The sequence below is a fragment of the Eufriesea mexicana genome, unplaced genomic scaffold (assembly GCF_001483705.2).
Source record: "Eufriesea mexicana isolate 0111107269 unplaced genomic scaffold, ASM148370v2 scaffold941, whole genome shotgun sequence".
Taxonomy (NCBI): domain Eukaryota; kingdom Metazoa; phylum Arthropoda; class Insecta; order Hymenoptera; family Apidae; genus Eufriesea; species Eufriesea mexicana.
In genome coordinates, this window is record NW_016909083.1 from 183,696 (window position 1) to 199,878 (window position 16,183).

The 16,183-nt window shown below is 36.1% G+C and overlaps 1 protein-coding gene across 1 annotated transcript; it reads left to right on the forward strand.

Moving 5' to 3' along the window:
- The first annotated feature begins 4,291 nt into the window (after positions 1 to 4,291).
- On the forward strand, positions 4,292 to 4,888 carry LOC108547148 (sterile alpha motif domain-containing protein 5). The gene has a single exon (XM_017899537.1). It carries the CDS (start codon positions 4,292 to 4,294, stop codon positions 4,886 to 4,888), a length of 597 nt encoding a protein of 198 aa, XP_017755026.1.
- The last annotated feature ends 11,295 nt before the right edge of the window (positions 4,889 to 16,183 follow it).

Here is a 16,183-nt window from a genome sequence, read left to right on the forward strand (position 1 = left end):
AAAAATTATATATTGATTTATAAGTTCATGAGTTTCTAAAGAATCAAATAAGCCTGAATTACACACGCGAAATGTAATATAAAAATAGCAATAATATATTAACTCTCCAAAGTGTGAGAATTTTCAGATTCGATCAGTCAACATTTTCGATATATTGTAGTAGGGAGACATTTTAAATGGAAAAATTTTGTTCCGAAAATAAACAAATCGTAAATCTGTGTGAAACAATAATAAAATAAATTTACTCGTCATTTTAACTTTATTGATAAAAAGAAAACAGTAAACAACAGATTGTCAACGTCTCCACCATGACGACAATAAAGTACAAATGGTTAATCTTAAATTAAATAGACACCAAATACATTACCTTACTTCAAATTAAAAATATTAAAGTATACGATATATCTAAGAACTGTATTGCCGAAGAACTCTGACAATTTATTAATTAATCTTGACAAAAAGTATTTTATAGATTTCGAATCTGATAAATAATTATAAGTTACCTATACTTTCAGCAGATATATACTTGACACAAACATCATCTTACCGTCATTACACGTGATATTTATCTCGTGAAATTTATATTTTATCTACCTTATCACATCATATATTACAATAGCACTCATATAAAGGGACTCCTCCGAACTCTATCAATAATACAAATCCTGAATATCACTCATTCTCAATGCATAATTTTAAGAGACAAAATATATAGCACGGTGCATAGGAACGTTGGACAATGGGGTTTTTCCCCGCTGCATTCACTGCCCGATGCAATTTAATTTCGTTTGAACGTAATATAATAGGCAGCGTGCGAGCCATTTATGTGGCAGGGTGTTACAGATTATTGGCCTGACGGGTCGTGAGTCTCATACCATTTCTGTTAGGCATTCATTTATAAATGCCACAATTCTAACAAAGACCCCGATTGCGATGTTCGTAGATAGTCATCGATGCTAACTCTCCTTCTCCCTGGCGTAATGCGTTCTGGGCGTGTGCACGGCACGAACATCGCTACTTGAAATCAACTTACCGCTCTATCTGTTCAGCGCCCTCGTTAAATTCGAACAATAGCGTTTCTTCTACTCGCACACAAGGTTACACAAACGAGAAAACGATTCTTGCTTGTATTTGTCCTTCTTACTATATACGTTTCCTGCCAGGTATAACGTCGCTTATAGCTCTGAAAATACGACTCCAGGATAATTCCATTATTCGTGATTTTGCCAAAAATGTGATACGCGTTGACAGGATTTGATCTTTGATGCAAAAATAAAGAGAAAGTGAAGAATACAATTTTTTCATTCGAGGCATAGTTTTGAAAAAAATTAATTATAAGTCATTTTTAAAGTGACGTGTGTATGAATGTATGCATTTGCACAATTAATTATACAAATAAAATACTTAACACTAGTGCTATCAGATGAATCAGAATGACTCTGACCCATTCCTTTTGTGTTCCCAAATATAGAGAATGTGCAGAATTTTCTGCAAAATTAATATCAACTATTAGTGAAATAGAAATTATGTATATGTAATTTTATTTAAGCAAATTCAAGTATCTACAGGTGTAGAACTCTGAATCATTTCCTTTTCTTCTAAAATATTCTTTCGTAAATGCGTTAATAACGAAATTATGAGTTGAAACAAGTGCATGGTCCACCTGTATAGTATTTGAAATGTAATATTACATGGTATATATAAATATCGTATGCTAATATAGTATATGTATTGTACAGTATAAATATAATTATATTCAATAAACTAAATTTAAATACGTATTAAGAACAAATATTCCTAATGAACATAGTCGTAGATTACATTTAAGATAAACAGTGTTAGTTGGTGAAATAAAGTGTCGCTGATAATACTTTTCTTTGCGCTTCTTTGGACCATATAACTCGTAAAAGTCATATAGATATCGTATAGGACAATAGGAGTTACAGGGTCGCTCGACGAACCGTATCTTGGCTATAAATGCACGAGTACACGACGAGTTCTGGAAATCGATTTTCCTTAAAAACTAAAACCCAAGTGAAAAAAGTTTTATTACCTATCTTCAATTTATTGTCGCACAAGAAATTGTCCACTCTATAAGGAATACACCATTATCTGATAAAAGTTTCATTTTATTATATTTACACGAAGAATTAAGTCATTTGATTCTATATAATTCTCCTAATGAAACTATCAACGATCAAATATTTAACAGTTAATAAAATTACAAAGTAATAGGAATTATCACTACTAAATCGATATACTCACTTCCACCATAGCTCGTATATAACATTTCAAATCCATTGAAAAATAACTAGCAACAGTTTATCGTTCCAATTACGTAATTCCCGAAGATCAGATACATATTTTATAAAGCAACGTCTTCTCGTCGATAAAGCTACTGTTTTTGCAGTGTAATGTACTCGTGTCGAACTCGAGAAAGGACGTAGCAGAGAAAAGAGAGGAAAGAGAAGACGAAGGACGCGACTGTTGCATCCTGGCGGCGCAGGAGCGCATCAACAGGATCTCGCTGGACCAAGTTGCTTCTACCACCGGTGGTGGGGACGCTAAGGCGCGTGGTGGGGGTCGCCGGCTGCGGAGTGGGGGACCGGCACGAAGAAGAGACGAGTGGAGCTCCCTCTGGCGAATATCTCGTGTCAGTCGAGCCGTGTGTCGCGTCGCGGTAGTGTTGTGTCGTAGTTGCGCGTCTCGCGTCTCCCGTTGAGCACCGATGACGCTTTGCTTATCGTGATTATCAGCGACGTGAATTTAGTGAAATCAAGTTCAACATATTGTTCTCGGCATGTTCTCGAAGCAGTGAAAGGGAGCAGCGCGCGATAAAAGTATCCAGCGAGGTTCATCGTTCCGCTGGACCGCGTGTTTTCCGCCGTGTCGGTCTTTCCTCTTTTGGGGGAGTTTTCAAGGTTACGCTTTCAATACCGGCACGAACAATCCGGAGACCGTTGCTTCTGCTTACGGTTTCGGTCGTCCTCTCTGTCACTCGCGTGGTGCTATCGTCGACGATCGAAAAACTCGAATAACTCCGATTTTAACTTTCACGGATACCGTGTATCATCGCGTGTGACTCGCCCGATATTTCGAATTTGTATCGTTTTTCGTCACCTGTACGTGCTGTGCTTCTTGTTTACTGTTCCACCAATTTGCCGGTTTATCGTTATTCACCGAATTAATTCCATACCAGTGAAGTTTTGTTTATAACCGTTAAAGGTATCTCCCACGGAAAAACAGTCGAGAATATACATTAACGATAACAGTGTCGAAGCGGGACAGTGAATAGTTCGGTGAGAAGGAAATTCAAGGTCAGGAAGGAATAACCGCAACAAGGACTCCGAAATCATAACAGTGCCGGAGAAAAAATTTGTCTACGGTCGATAAGGGGAGGTCAGTGAAAAGTTTATAACCGTAGCCATATTGTTCGTCCGTCATCTTCCGTGTGAAAGGTTCGCGGCTACGCGGTAAAAACAAAACGTGCGAATCTGTTTTATCCGTTAAGCGAAGTGCTTCGATTTGAATTATCCACTAATCGACCGAGCACGGTGGCAGCAAATGTGGTGACGGAGTATCCACAGATAAAAGATTCATCAACGAGTGTGCGTGTAGGGCGCGAACAGATCGCCAGGCGTAATAACAATCGTAATTTAAAGTGGTTCGATCGGAGACACGTGCACTGCGAACGTAGATTCGATTGCGTTTAAAACGGTGGATCGGTGCTTCGCTCGATTCCACCCCTTGCCGGCTGAGTGCTTCGTGAAATAGATCGAGGCAGGGACACGGAGTACAATTACCCGCGTTTTTCTTTTAATTCTTAACTGTGCATCGGAGTGGGGCGGGCCGCGGAGCGGTTTAGAGGCGTTCGAAAGGAGATCGTATCGACGCGTCGAACCAGTTCGATCGTCCGCGCTTCGTAATGAGCCAGAGCACCGCACGTTGAAGATCGAACGTGACCAGTGCCGGTACCCCCGCGTCGTCCATCGGTATTCTCGAAGGAGCCGTTAATCGAGGTAGTACCGCCCATTACAAGAAAAAGCAATCGGGCCTGGGAATCGGCACGGCCGATTCAATAGCGAATATCATACGTGACTTCGTTCTCGCAAAGACGTCGATCCGCATTCTTTCGAAGATGTCGCGGCGCGTAGTCTCGAGACAGAGCGCGTAAGAGGGGACAAGGACAGAGCAAGACCAGATCGGAAGGAAGGCGAAGGGAGACACGTGTACACGGGAAGAGAGCGGCGGGGGCGTGATAAAGCCCTCGCAGTCCTCGCAAGCGACAGACATGACGATGGCTAGCAACATTGTGGTTGAGTGGCTGCGCTCGCTTCACTTGGGTCAGTATTCGGAGTCGTTCATCGACAACGGCTACGACGACCTTGAGATCTGTAAGCAAATCGGCGATCCCGATCTGGACGCTATCGGTGTTTTCAACCAGACTCATCGGGCGCGACTGCTCCAATCGGTGAAGACCCTTAGGGAAGAGGGCGCGGCGAGCGTTTACTTCACCCTGGAAGAAAGTACCGACTGCCTGTGCGACAATGTCAGCTCGAAATCTTCCAGAACGTCTTCTGAGAGGCCGCTCAGCGATAAAGAAGCGCAGAGGGCCTCGCCAACTGCCAGCTCCTCGAGCGGTGGTCAGGAATTAACCAAGTTCGCGGACGAGTACGAGGAGGGAAAGGCGGAGCTCGTCAGAATCCCAAGGATGCAACTCCGGATGCTGCTGCAGGAGAAGCTCAGGCACGACGGCATCAGGCTGGCTTGTCAACCTTACACAACACCGGTAAGTCGGCTTCTCTTCTTTTTCTTTCCACGCAAATTTTCTCCATCGCTACTTCACTGTTATGTTCGAGACCATCTTAGTTATTTGCCCGCTCCGTAAAATATGCCGCGAAAAAATTTACGGCACAAGCTGGACGATGCAGCACCAGTTACATAAAATTCCCGGAACTTCGTTGTCCCTGCAAGTACCTCGCGAAATTTGCTTTACTTAATCGTTTAAATTGCTGTGGAATTTTTCTATCGATTTTTGTTCCTTTACCCCGTCGTTATTTGAATATTTAATATCATACGATTAGGTGTGCGTATTTCAGGGATGGTTTCGGGGACATTTTATTTGATGATGCACATAACCTCATAATTGTTTCACTTTTGTGAAAATTTCAGTTTCTATAATTTTACGTTAGATTAGATTATTATTGATGTATACATATTGCATATCAACATCAGTTTATGTGAAATTGAAGAAAGGGAAATGATATCTTAATAGAGTAGAATTTAATATCTTTTAAGTAACAATAGAGAAGGTAAGAAATAATTTAGGAAGAGAGATTGTAGGGGAAACAAAGTTCCATTGACATTATACCAGGAACAACTAAATTTATTTTTCCAAACAGTTTAAATTAATAGCCTTAATAACGGTATCGTTGAATTCTTTAATTCTATTTCTAGTAAGTTCCATTCATTAACCAGATCCAAGTTGAATGTTTTAATTCTTATATGATAAAGTATGCTCCCAATGACTGGAATAAACAGAGAAAGCAATTTTTAAAGTGGGTTTGAATATCAGCTTCATAAATTATTGTCAAGTAGTATATTTACAAGCATTTGGTATTGATACCAAGTATTGAGACCGAATAATCAGTTTGCGAAATGCTTGTATGAATCGAGGGTATTTCAGAGCAGAAGATAATGCAGAAAACTCGGAACCCTTGCAAGACACGCCTTGAGAGTGTAGATAATCCTCTGATTCATTATTTCGTTACATTAACCACTGCTTCAGATAAGAAGATCCGTGGTATGGTTATAGCATACGTTTTACGGTGTGTTCATTATATCTTACTCGTGGAAATGTGTATTCCGTACATTTTAACACAGCTTTCTGTTGTAATTAACTCTTTTGATAAAAAAGATGTACACATATGGTGCATTCAAAACGTTCTTATTTTCTTTCTTCGTCTTCTCTTATCTTGAAACTGTTTTCTTCAATTTTTGGAATTGTTTTAATGTAAAAAATTATCTTATCTTCCATGCTTGATCGGTTAACGATAAAACGTGCTCCATGTCCCTCGAAATTTAAATGTAATGTATAATCAGCGCAATCCCTCTAGTTCAAATATTATACCAAAAATGTCAATTTACTTAGGTAAGTAATAGATCCTTTGGAATTTTCATTTGTGAGATTAGATTCCAATTAAAGCTATTTGTACCATTGCCTCATTTTTGATTATCTTATTGGTTCAGTTCAGACTCTTCATTTGACTTTTCATTTTGATGGAATATTAAAGAAATAATTGGAGAAAATAAAATTTCTTCATGGCCTACAAATGCATTATTTTTATAAGAAAATAACAATTCATATTCAAATTCATGAGAATTATAAATAATAATTATGTATAACAATTTATTACCATTTTCTTTTACTATGATTTTCTGGTTGAACTATTTAGTCTATAAAATATCCGAGTAGACTAAATTAAAACTACACCCTTAACGCTTTTAATATTAACGAAATTGGAATGATCGCTCGTTTTATCGAACATTCGCCAAATAAAAATGAAAAAGAGAATATTGTACAAGAATATCTTCTTTTGGTGCACATTCGTTGAGGTGAGTTGACAATTTTGATGTAGACTGCAGAATAGGAACGGCCGCATGCATATTACATTTTGCATTTAAATTTTAAGCGCTTTGAAACACGTCCCATCGTTATTTGATCGCGCATAAAAGCTACGAATATTACTCTTTTTGTGATTCGCCTAGAATTCTGAAATTGTGAATCGTGGACAAATTTGCACAAAAATTTTTAACTACCTGTAATTAACAATCAGACTCACCGTACATGGAATCTTGCTTTACCAGTGGCTTTTGAATGCTATCTCGATATTATAGTTACAATACGTTCTCCAACTTCCAATATGTTTAATTTCACCTGTGATATTAAATAAACTTTATGAAACAAAGATTGCATGTATTTGAAACAAATCGTGAATTGCATATATGAATAAAATATAAGCGTTTGACGTTTTTACCAGATGGCTTTTTTCCATTGATCTTCGTTTATTCGAAATATTCGATGCATTTTGCGCTTTTAATAATGATCCCGTGGCTGGAACGCAGTAGATCGATCAGTGACTTTATCCCATCGTTAGTCACTTCGCTTAACCTATCGTTTTTAACAGAGAAATTCTCAGCACGAAACTTCGTAAACCATATACGACTGTTTATAGAATCTTCGTATACTTACATGTATTGCACATATTTTCTTCCAGACCTTTATAGTATTTTTACCGTTATAGTAATAATGTAATATAATATGGAACGTATCTTCGAATCTTTCATTTCCATCCACGCATCTTGACACGGTTTCCTATGGGACACGCTTGCTCTGTAGGTTTTTAGGTTATGTGTGCATCGGTAGAAACAAAAGTAGCGCTTACGCGTAAGGCGACACTAATTATACCTATTGGCGAGCATTAAAACTCTTTAGCAAATTCGATATTAACCATGCGAACTTGAAAAGTAGTGTAAAGTAAGTAGTGAAAATCGTCTTATATTTAAAATATTGAACACGGTGAGATTTGTTCTATTTTCAGCTTTTCCCCGTTTTTATTATACCCATCTCTATTATTTCAGCAGAATTGATTTATTCTTCCAAATTAATAATTGTAATATCATCGGTGTAGATCTTTAGCAATTTATCGACCGTGTATAAATAAAGTTCTCCTTGAATAAAGTTGCCAAGTTCAATAATATGCTTCAGTAACGAAGAATGTGAAATGATTGAAAAATGATAATTTTTAAACTTATTTTAATTGAAAGTAGTAATCATTTATTTTTGATAATTAGCAGTATAATTATTAGTTTTTTGAAGCTGAGTGTATTTATAATATTTTACTCTTGCTTTGTGTACTAGTCTAAAGGTTCTCTAAATATACATCACAATTATTAATAATTAATAGTATAATTATTAATATTTTAAAGGTAGGTGTATTTATACGTATATTTTATACTTGTTTTGTATACGTGCCTAAATACTTTCTGTATTTTTTTCCATATTAAAATATCAAAAAATAGGTACATTTCAAAAAATAATATCCTTTTATTGACACCTTGACATTTATTGTTTTTACATGTAAATAATTAAGAACGTAATCGTCAGTTGCAAGCACACCGTAGGTGTAAGGTTGGAAAGTATGGTCATTTTGACTTACGCATCTTTATTGATAACTCGTCAATAATTACTCGTTTTGCGTGATTTGTCAATTAGGAAATAAAAAAGGCGGGTTTCGATGTTGTTTTACAATTGAAGTTATGCAATGATAAAAATAAATAAGCGCATCTGATGTGCAATTAATTTTTTCATTCGTGAATACAAACCAGGCAGAATAACCACAGGCTTTGCATTTTAAAAAGTAAACAAATTCGAAAAAGCTCACCGTATTTTCATATAGCCGCAATTAAAAACGGCATTTCGAAAGTTTCAACTGAAAACCATCTCACGCTGTTCACGAATGTGAAATATATTTTCATATCCCAAAGACTGCACATTGAGCGTTATCATGTCCATGTAGATAACGTTCAATTAATTGCGCCAATTTTTGAACGAATTTCGATGATCATTTCCTCTTTTCAATTTTCCATGCAAATACGAATTAATATACTGTGCTTTTATTCTAAAGAAACCATTGTACGCATTTCACGTATAAATGTTCAGCGTATGTACTTTTTCCTCGTAGGAATTTCTCTAATGGATAATATACTTAATTAATAAATAATCGTAAATAATTCATTGCAATTAATTATAATTAATTAATAAATAAATCGTAAATAATTTTTCATCAAATAATTTCTCTCACGAATATTCGGTCATCTAAGAAAATTAAAATTTATTCGTCCTTTAGTATAATTGTTTTATTTATTTTGGATACTTTGTTTATTATCTTTTGTCCCTTTTTTAAACATATTGAGTTTTAATGTGTCGTGATATATAATTATTCGTATTTGACATAAATCATTTATCTTTCATGGTATTGTTTATGTTTCTTTACATTTCAGTCGCTTTTCCAATTTTCTCTTTGTGTAAAAATTAGTATTTATTATTGATATTGAAAAATGATTTTTGTAGCTGATTCTTTAATTATACAAAATTGTTTGAACTATCATATCCAAGGTATTGAGAAAAATGACCAAACTTGGCTTGCAGCATTCTGTTCTTGAATTCAGCATTCTGATTTTACAATTTAATCCAATTACTTCTCGTTTATTCTTCAACCTTTTCTTCTATCACGTTTTAATTCTTGAGTATTTTCTAATACCCTTTTAATATTCCTTCTTTAAATGTTTGATTATTAAAACAACCAAATGCAGATGTTGAGTGCTAAATTTATATCTTGTTACACAAAAAATGGAAAATAAATAAAAATAAATAAAAAGGGACTGCTTAATATTGCGATGTATATAAAATACCAACATATATAGAATATTTTAAAATTTGTATAAATAATTGGAGCAAGACATATCACTTAGACCTTTTCACAGAATAAAGTACTAAATACTTTTGTATTCAAAATACGTTGTAACATTTCACTGTATTTTGTATTCAATCTCTTCGTTAGAGACCACGAGTAAACAGTTCGTGTTTCAAGAGCGTCCAGACTCGATACATTCCTTAACTGTGCCTAGTTTAGCCCTGCGAGACTGTTATCATCGCGAATAGGTCAATGTTCTAGCCATAAAGCCGCGTTTACATTAGGCAACATTTAGCCTGAATGTCGCGCGTGTAAACACGATGTCGATCAAATGGAAACGATTTCTGATCGTTCGATTGCAACTTGCCCATTCATCTATCTTTAATCGAGCAGCCTGGTAGTGTCATCTGTGGTCCGCCGTGTAAACTCTGTAAAATCATAGATGGCACTGATTGAAGCGGTAGGTGCTCCGATCTACGCAGCACATTGGCCATCTAATATAAACCGTTTCAACGACTCGTCAAGTCAATTAACTCTCGATCAGTAGCCGACCTAAAGTGCCTAATGTAAACACAGCTTATCCAACAGCTGTGCTAAGAACTTCTCGAAAACAAAGGCAAATGGTAACGTTACACGATCAAAACAAGAGAAGATTAAACGAATCATGGATACATCGACGAACGGTGGTCGTTAGGCTACACTTGTGTAGCTGTGTAGGTCATTGTACTTAGGGTGGGGCACTTGAAACGGATCACCTCGATAGCTCGCTTGTTTTTCACAATAGCAAAAAGAATGTCAGGCCAAAGTTGGTCAGTTTCAAAAGGTCTATGACATGATGTCAATATTTTTTTCTAGAAGTGGAAGTGAGATCAACAGATCGACAAAGATGCCGATTTGTTTTAAATATAAAAAGTCAAACAAGAATCATGTCCTCTGGCGCCAAAATTCAAAAAATTTTGAAAGAGTAATTAATTACTTGGCTTGCAAATGTCTCAAATAACAATAATTCAAATATTATGATAAAGATGAATAAATATACACGTATACTCACATTTTTACCCAAATGGAAGCCATAATTCATTTTATTGAAACTATCCAAATATTTTAACCAATTCTAAGCAGTTTTTTTTTTATTTTTGGCATTTTTGGGAGCAAAACACTTATTTATGAAACAGTATTTCACATTTGCCACATAAGAAAATTTCAAAACAGTAATTATGATTATTCGTATTATCGGGTAACACCTAACCTCTCTGGGTCCAAAAGGTGGTTTGTGTATTTCTAATTAAAAATTTCAACGTTGTCATTTCGGTCATTTGCTTTTGCGATTTTTCTTTCATAATATAATCGATCATTCAATCTGTTTTTCAAAATCTTCAAGTGTTTCATATTCGTGAAACTTTCTCTCATTTTATCTTTTTGTTTACCGGTAATTTCACCGATTATGATAGGTTCTATGTTAAACATGGTCGAGGTCGATCCACATGTCTCAGCTGTATCCTTGCAATACCAGCAGGCGTTAATTATCCGCGCGCGACGAGTCGAATGCGGGGAGAAAAATAGACGGCTGATATCGGTAAGCGTGGGTCAGGCTTTATCGCGGGGATAAGTCTGCCTTTGCTCACTCTCGTTCCTCCACGTTACGAGCCCGCGTTTACGCGCCGAGGCCCTATTTCACAGGGTTTATGGCCACGATGCTTAGCGCCATTGGCAAAGGTAACGCGTAAACAAATCGTGGCAGGCGTCGAATTTGAATGACAAAAGGCCAGCTTTTGCGGAGACTGTAAATTACGTAGCAATTACGATTGTACCACGGTAGAAAATTTACGAGCACACGCGCGTATGCCGCGCTGCGTGGCTCCGCCCACCCGACCCCCACTCCGCGCCAAGACCCCCACCACGTGTATCGCTGCCGAAATTTTAATTCAATCCCGCCGCCGTGAATTAAGCGCCGTTGTTCAAATATTATAATCGACTTTTCCGGGCTGCTCTGGGTAAAAATTTGGAAACTTGCTGGGCTAGATTTCATCGTTCGGGGTGGAAAAAAATTATAGCCTAATTACAGCCGGGCCATTAACGAAATTACCGGCTCGTATAGCTCGCGAGCTCGATACAGCAGTTGATCGATAAATTTACAGTAGAAATACGGATAAATTGACAAAAAGTCCCGGAAATTAGCCGGTGGTGTTTTCAGGGAAAATAGAGGAAGTTGTAGTTTCAGGTTTTTTCGGGGGGTACCTTCATTTTGGTGGAACTTTTTACAATTTGTGTTTTATAACGAGGCGTGATATTGATTTTGCTTCTGGACGTTTCGTGAATGGCAGTTTAAAACACACTCCACGGTATTTATTAATAATGCAAACGCGTGTGCAACGATATTTATACGCGCCGTTTCGTATAATTTATCATTAATGGCGCTGACTTAAATATTGTGATATTCTGATAGCAAATAAAAAAATTATGGAAATTTCGATTTCGACTTTTCGTTTTAAATATATGGGTATGTGTAGGGTAAATTAATTTACGTTATGAACATAGAAAAATCTAATAGTAAAAATAAGTATGGAAATAACGAGTGCAATTTTTTCGACTATACCAAATTTTCATTTAATTGTTAAGTGGTTTAATATAAATTTCGCGCTAAGGGCTCTAAGTTTACATTTTATATGTGGATAAAATAATTTTGTGTATCTGGTATTTCTCAGCAGTATAGCAGTATTATTTTCATGGCAAATGTAACGAAATTTTATGAATTTAATATCAAAATAATTAGTTTATTACTGGTCGTTATTTCAAGTCTTTTATAATAATCGGAAGCGAATTGCTATTTTTGTATTTAAATGTTTAGGTGTTATTATGAAGTGTGTTGGATATTCCATTATGGGTACACTATCGTCGAAAAACCAAAGACAAATATTTAACACGCACGACGAATTAATTGATTACCTTGAATTCTTTGGTACATTCAATCGTGCAAATTTGTCAATGAAACGTATATACACATGTGTATGTACATACCTTAGGAACAGAAATACTCTGTGTAAATGAACCAACAAATCATTCTAAAAATTACAGAATTCGTGCTAAATCAACTAGCAGCGGAATTAGTAAAATGAAAAATAGATTAAGATAAAATATCAAGGACAACTTATTGCCATAGTATTAATTATCAAGTAAATTTAGTTCACAAATTTTTAATTAATTTACAATTACCTGAGAGAACAATTTGAAATTAAATAGGTTCAATTAATTATTGAAATGAAACATAATAATCAGTGAAAATGGATATTAAAAATTTAATTTCGAATTGTTAAAAATAAATAACGATAAATGAAAATAATAGTAACAAGTAGTGATCAAAATTAACAATATAATTCATGAAAATAACTACACGCATGAAGAAAAGTCCTTTAACACAAAATCCAACCTAGGAATATCAAAATTAAAAACCGTATCTTCCCAAATAATTTTCCACGGTTTCAGAGTACCCATAATTAGGAGAAAAATTCCAAACAGAGGAATAGCAAAAAACTAGAAAATATAAATACCTGTGAAAGATGGGAAAATCATTAAAAGGGACACGAGAACGTGGTAAAGATGGTCGAATATGTTGGGAAAAAACCAACCTTTATATTAAATTTTTCCCGTTGGAGGTGCTCATGCTCGCACGCAAATGATTGCAAAAGGGAAAGGAACGCAATAAAAATACCTGTTCTCTCTCAGAGCACGGTGGTCCGGTCGTCATCTGCTCCTTTTTCCCTCCTGATGCAGGACGCACATGTTCCTGTGGGCGTGCGTGCACGCGTGCAGCCAGGCTTGCACCATGCGAATGTATCGACCTTCGGCCAGCTTGATATCTACTACCTCCGGTTTCCAAGCATACTTTCGTATTTATTGGTTCAATCCGGAAGGTCCGATTTGTTCGACGCCTCAGCCGCGTATCTCGCCAATCAACATTCCAAGCATAGGGACCACGTAGTCAATTACGGCACCCGCGATACAATCGGCCACGCTATGCGCCTATTTATTTGTCCAGCTGCTCTTTCGTCGCACACCTAGCAAGCATGTCCTCGATATCGCGGTACAATTCGGAGAAATCTTCTGTCCGAGGTAGAAAATTGTGGAAAAGTCTGTGACCGTTCGATTTGGGTCGAGGAGAGTTCGTTGTTTCGCGAATGAAATTTTTCTCTTAGTTTTTCGAAAATGAGTTATGTGTAATTACTTATGCGATCGTTTCCTTTGGCATTGATTATTTTTATTTCTGTACTCGTAAACATGAACGATTGGGGCCAGTTATGGTAATTATTTCCTGAAGTATTAAATATTCTTGAATTATTTGTACTGTTTGCAAACAGAGTTGTGAAATTAGACAGAGGAAAGAAAGAAAGCAGGAAATAGAAGACTGGAATTATATTATCTAATCTAATATTTTGCACAATTAAAATTGTTTAATATTATGGTCGTTATATTGATACAGTGAAGACTGAATAAAAAGGAATTAAAAAAATGATAGCATTAAATGTCCTTAAACGATTTTCAAAGACCAAAGTATTGTAGGATAATGAATTCACCAAGAAAGGCACTATTCGCTTACATAAAAAGAGAAAAAAAAAAAATATATATAGAGTTCCATTAACCAGTTAGCTGTGGCTCCCCTTTTGAAAGCGCGCACCTATATGTATTTCGAAAATCGAGCAATGACGAGTATACTCGTCAATCACAGAGTAAGTGTCGCTGTTAAAATATTGGATCAAAGAGATGAGTTTATTTTATAAAATTGACAATTTTATTACTAATATTTACTTATTTGGTTAACATCTAGTCTCTTATTGGTTAGTTTTTATGGATATCTATGCATTTTAGTGACCGTCAAAAAATAGCTAGGTAACTTCAGGCCAGCAGCCATCAATGGGCTCAGCGCCTGGTCAGCGTCACGCGTTTGTCTCGTGGCGGACCATCCCTGAAGGAACCCTATAATAAATCAACTTTCCGACCTTTGCTTTTGCCCCTTTCACGCTAACATCTAAAAAACGTTATCATCGCGCATAAATAAATTTGTTATGCGAACTGATAAGCTGTTTCAGCCGGTGCATACGGGGACGCACGAGTTCATCTCAAATTATTCATATTTTTTATTTGTTTGTTTTATTCCGACCTGGCCTCAAAATATTCTAAACATCTTGAAATTTGAGAATATGTTTTATTTTTCACAAAAATTACAATTTAAATAGCCAATGGTCGCTACTTTTTACGCATGACGAGTATACTCGTCGTGACACAAAATCCTGCCACTTCTCCATGACGAGTATACTCGTCAAACAGCTAACTGGTTAAAAGAAACCAAGGTCACCTTGAAATCTTGGCAGCACGTTCACCTGGTAAAAATGTATGACCATTATATGAGGTCATCCTTGAAACAGAGTAAATTTCAGTTGAAACATTTTTTGAAACCAACTATAGATTATAAAATAATTGAATTTTGAACTTTCAATGGGACACACCCTGTATATGTTATTCGCATAATTACCGTAATGGTACAGTAGTAGATAAATGAAATAAAATTCAAAAATATAGATACACATATCTATGTCACTTGTAAGAGTATTATAATAGCACAGGGATGAGTAAAAAATACAGATTAGCGATATGTCACTTGTAAGATTGTTACAATAGTACAGTGATAAGTGGATAAAATGAAAGTTAAAAAATACAGACACGTGTTTGTTATTTTTAAGTCACATGGTGCTGCAGAGGGTGAAATAAACACGTTTCGGGTATCGGGACAAGTGAATCGACAGAAATACGAGCAGATAAGGACCTGAAACTTTGGCCAGGGCCGTATGAAGCAATATTTCGTAGTGTTAATATACTTTAAATATCGATGTATCGAAACAAAAATTTATTCGTTTATTACAATCTCCTTTTTACTCGTTTTCTATTTTGTTTGATAATGATCGATACTTATAATTATTCTGTTTATAAATGGGATTTTTTAATGCGTTATATACGTTGAAACCAAAATAGCGAAATACAATTTGGTTATCTAAATCAAAATAAACAGAACAATTATTAATGAACAATTATCAGAGCTGTTGGAAATTAGCTACGCCTATGCAACGATGGTGACAGGCCTGTTAGAGGTTGCAGGCCAATACCAACCTTTGGACCCCAAGATACTATGTAAGCACCAAGGGGTCGGTATTTGGGGTTTAAAAGGGCCTGCTGTCCCTCGCTGCTTTTCTAAAATCCGGAACAGTGCAGATAGCTTAAATATTGTGACCCTCAGTGGTGTGAAAAAAGACTCTCGTGTTTTATTTGTATATTCGCATAAAGTGTATACATCCAATTACTGTACAACTGAATACAGTTACTTCCCTGTGCCCTAATCAGTAGGATTTTCTTCCCGAAATTCCCAACAAGAACAATTATAAAATGTTATCAATGTGGTAGTGTGAACAATTTTTGCAAATATCTCGGAAATTAAGGCCAAGCGGCAATTATTGTTCAAATAAAAGGTGTTCAGGATCTCGTCCACTACAACATGTTCAAAAATCATAGGGATCGACTCACGCATTCTGCAGTTTTTAATTTTATATTTTTCGTCAAAAAACTAGTAACTTTTTCAAGCTCCCCTATATCTTTATATTTCCCCTATATTTCTTATTGAGGCACAAATAAAGCCTTTCTTGAAAAATCCGGTAGAAGAA

Excerpts from the sequence above, each read along its gene's own strand:
- LOC108547148 (XM_017899537.1), top strand. The coding sequence starts at position 4,292 with ATGACGATGGCTAGCAACATTGTGGTTGAGTGGCTGCGCTCGCTTCAC.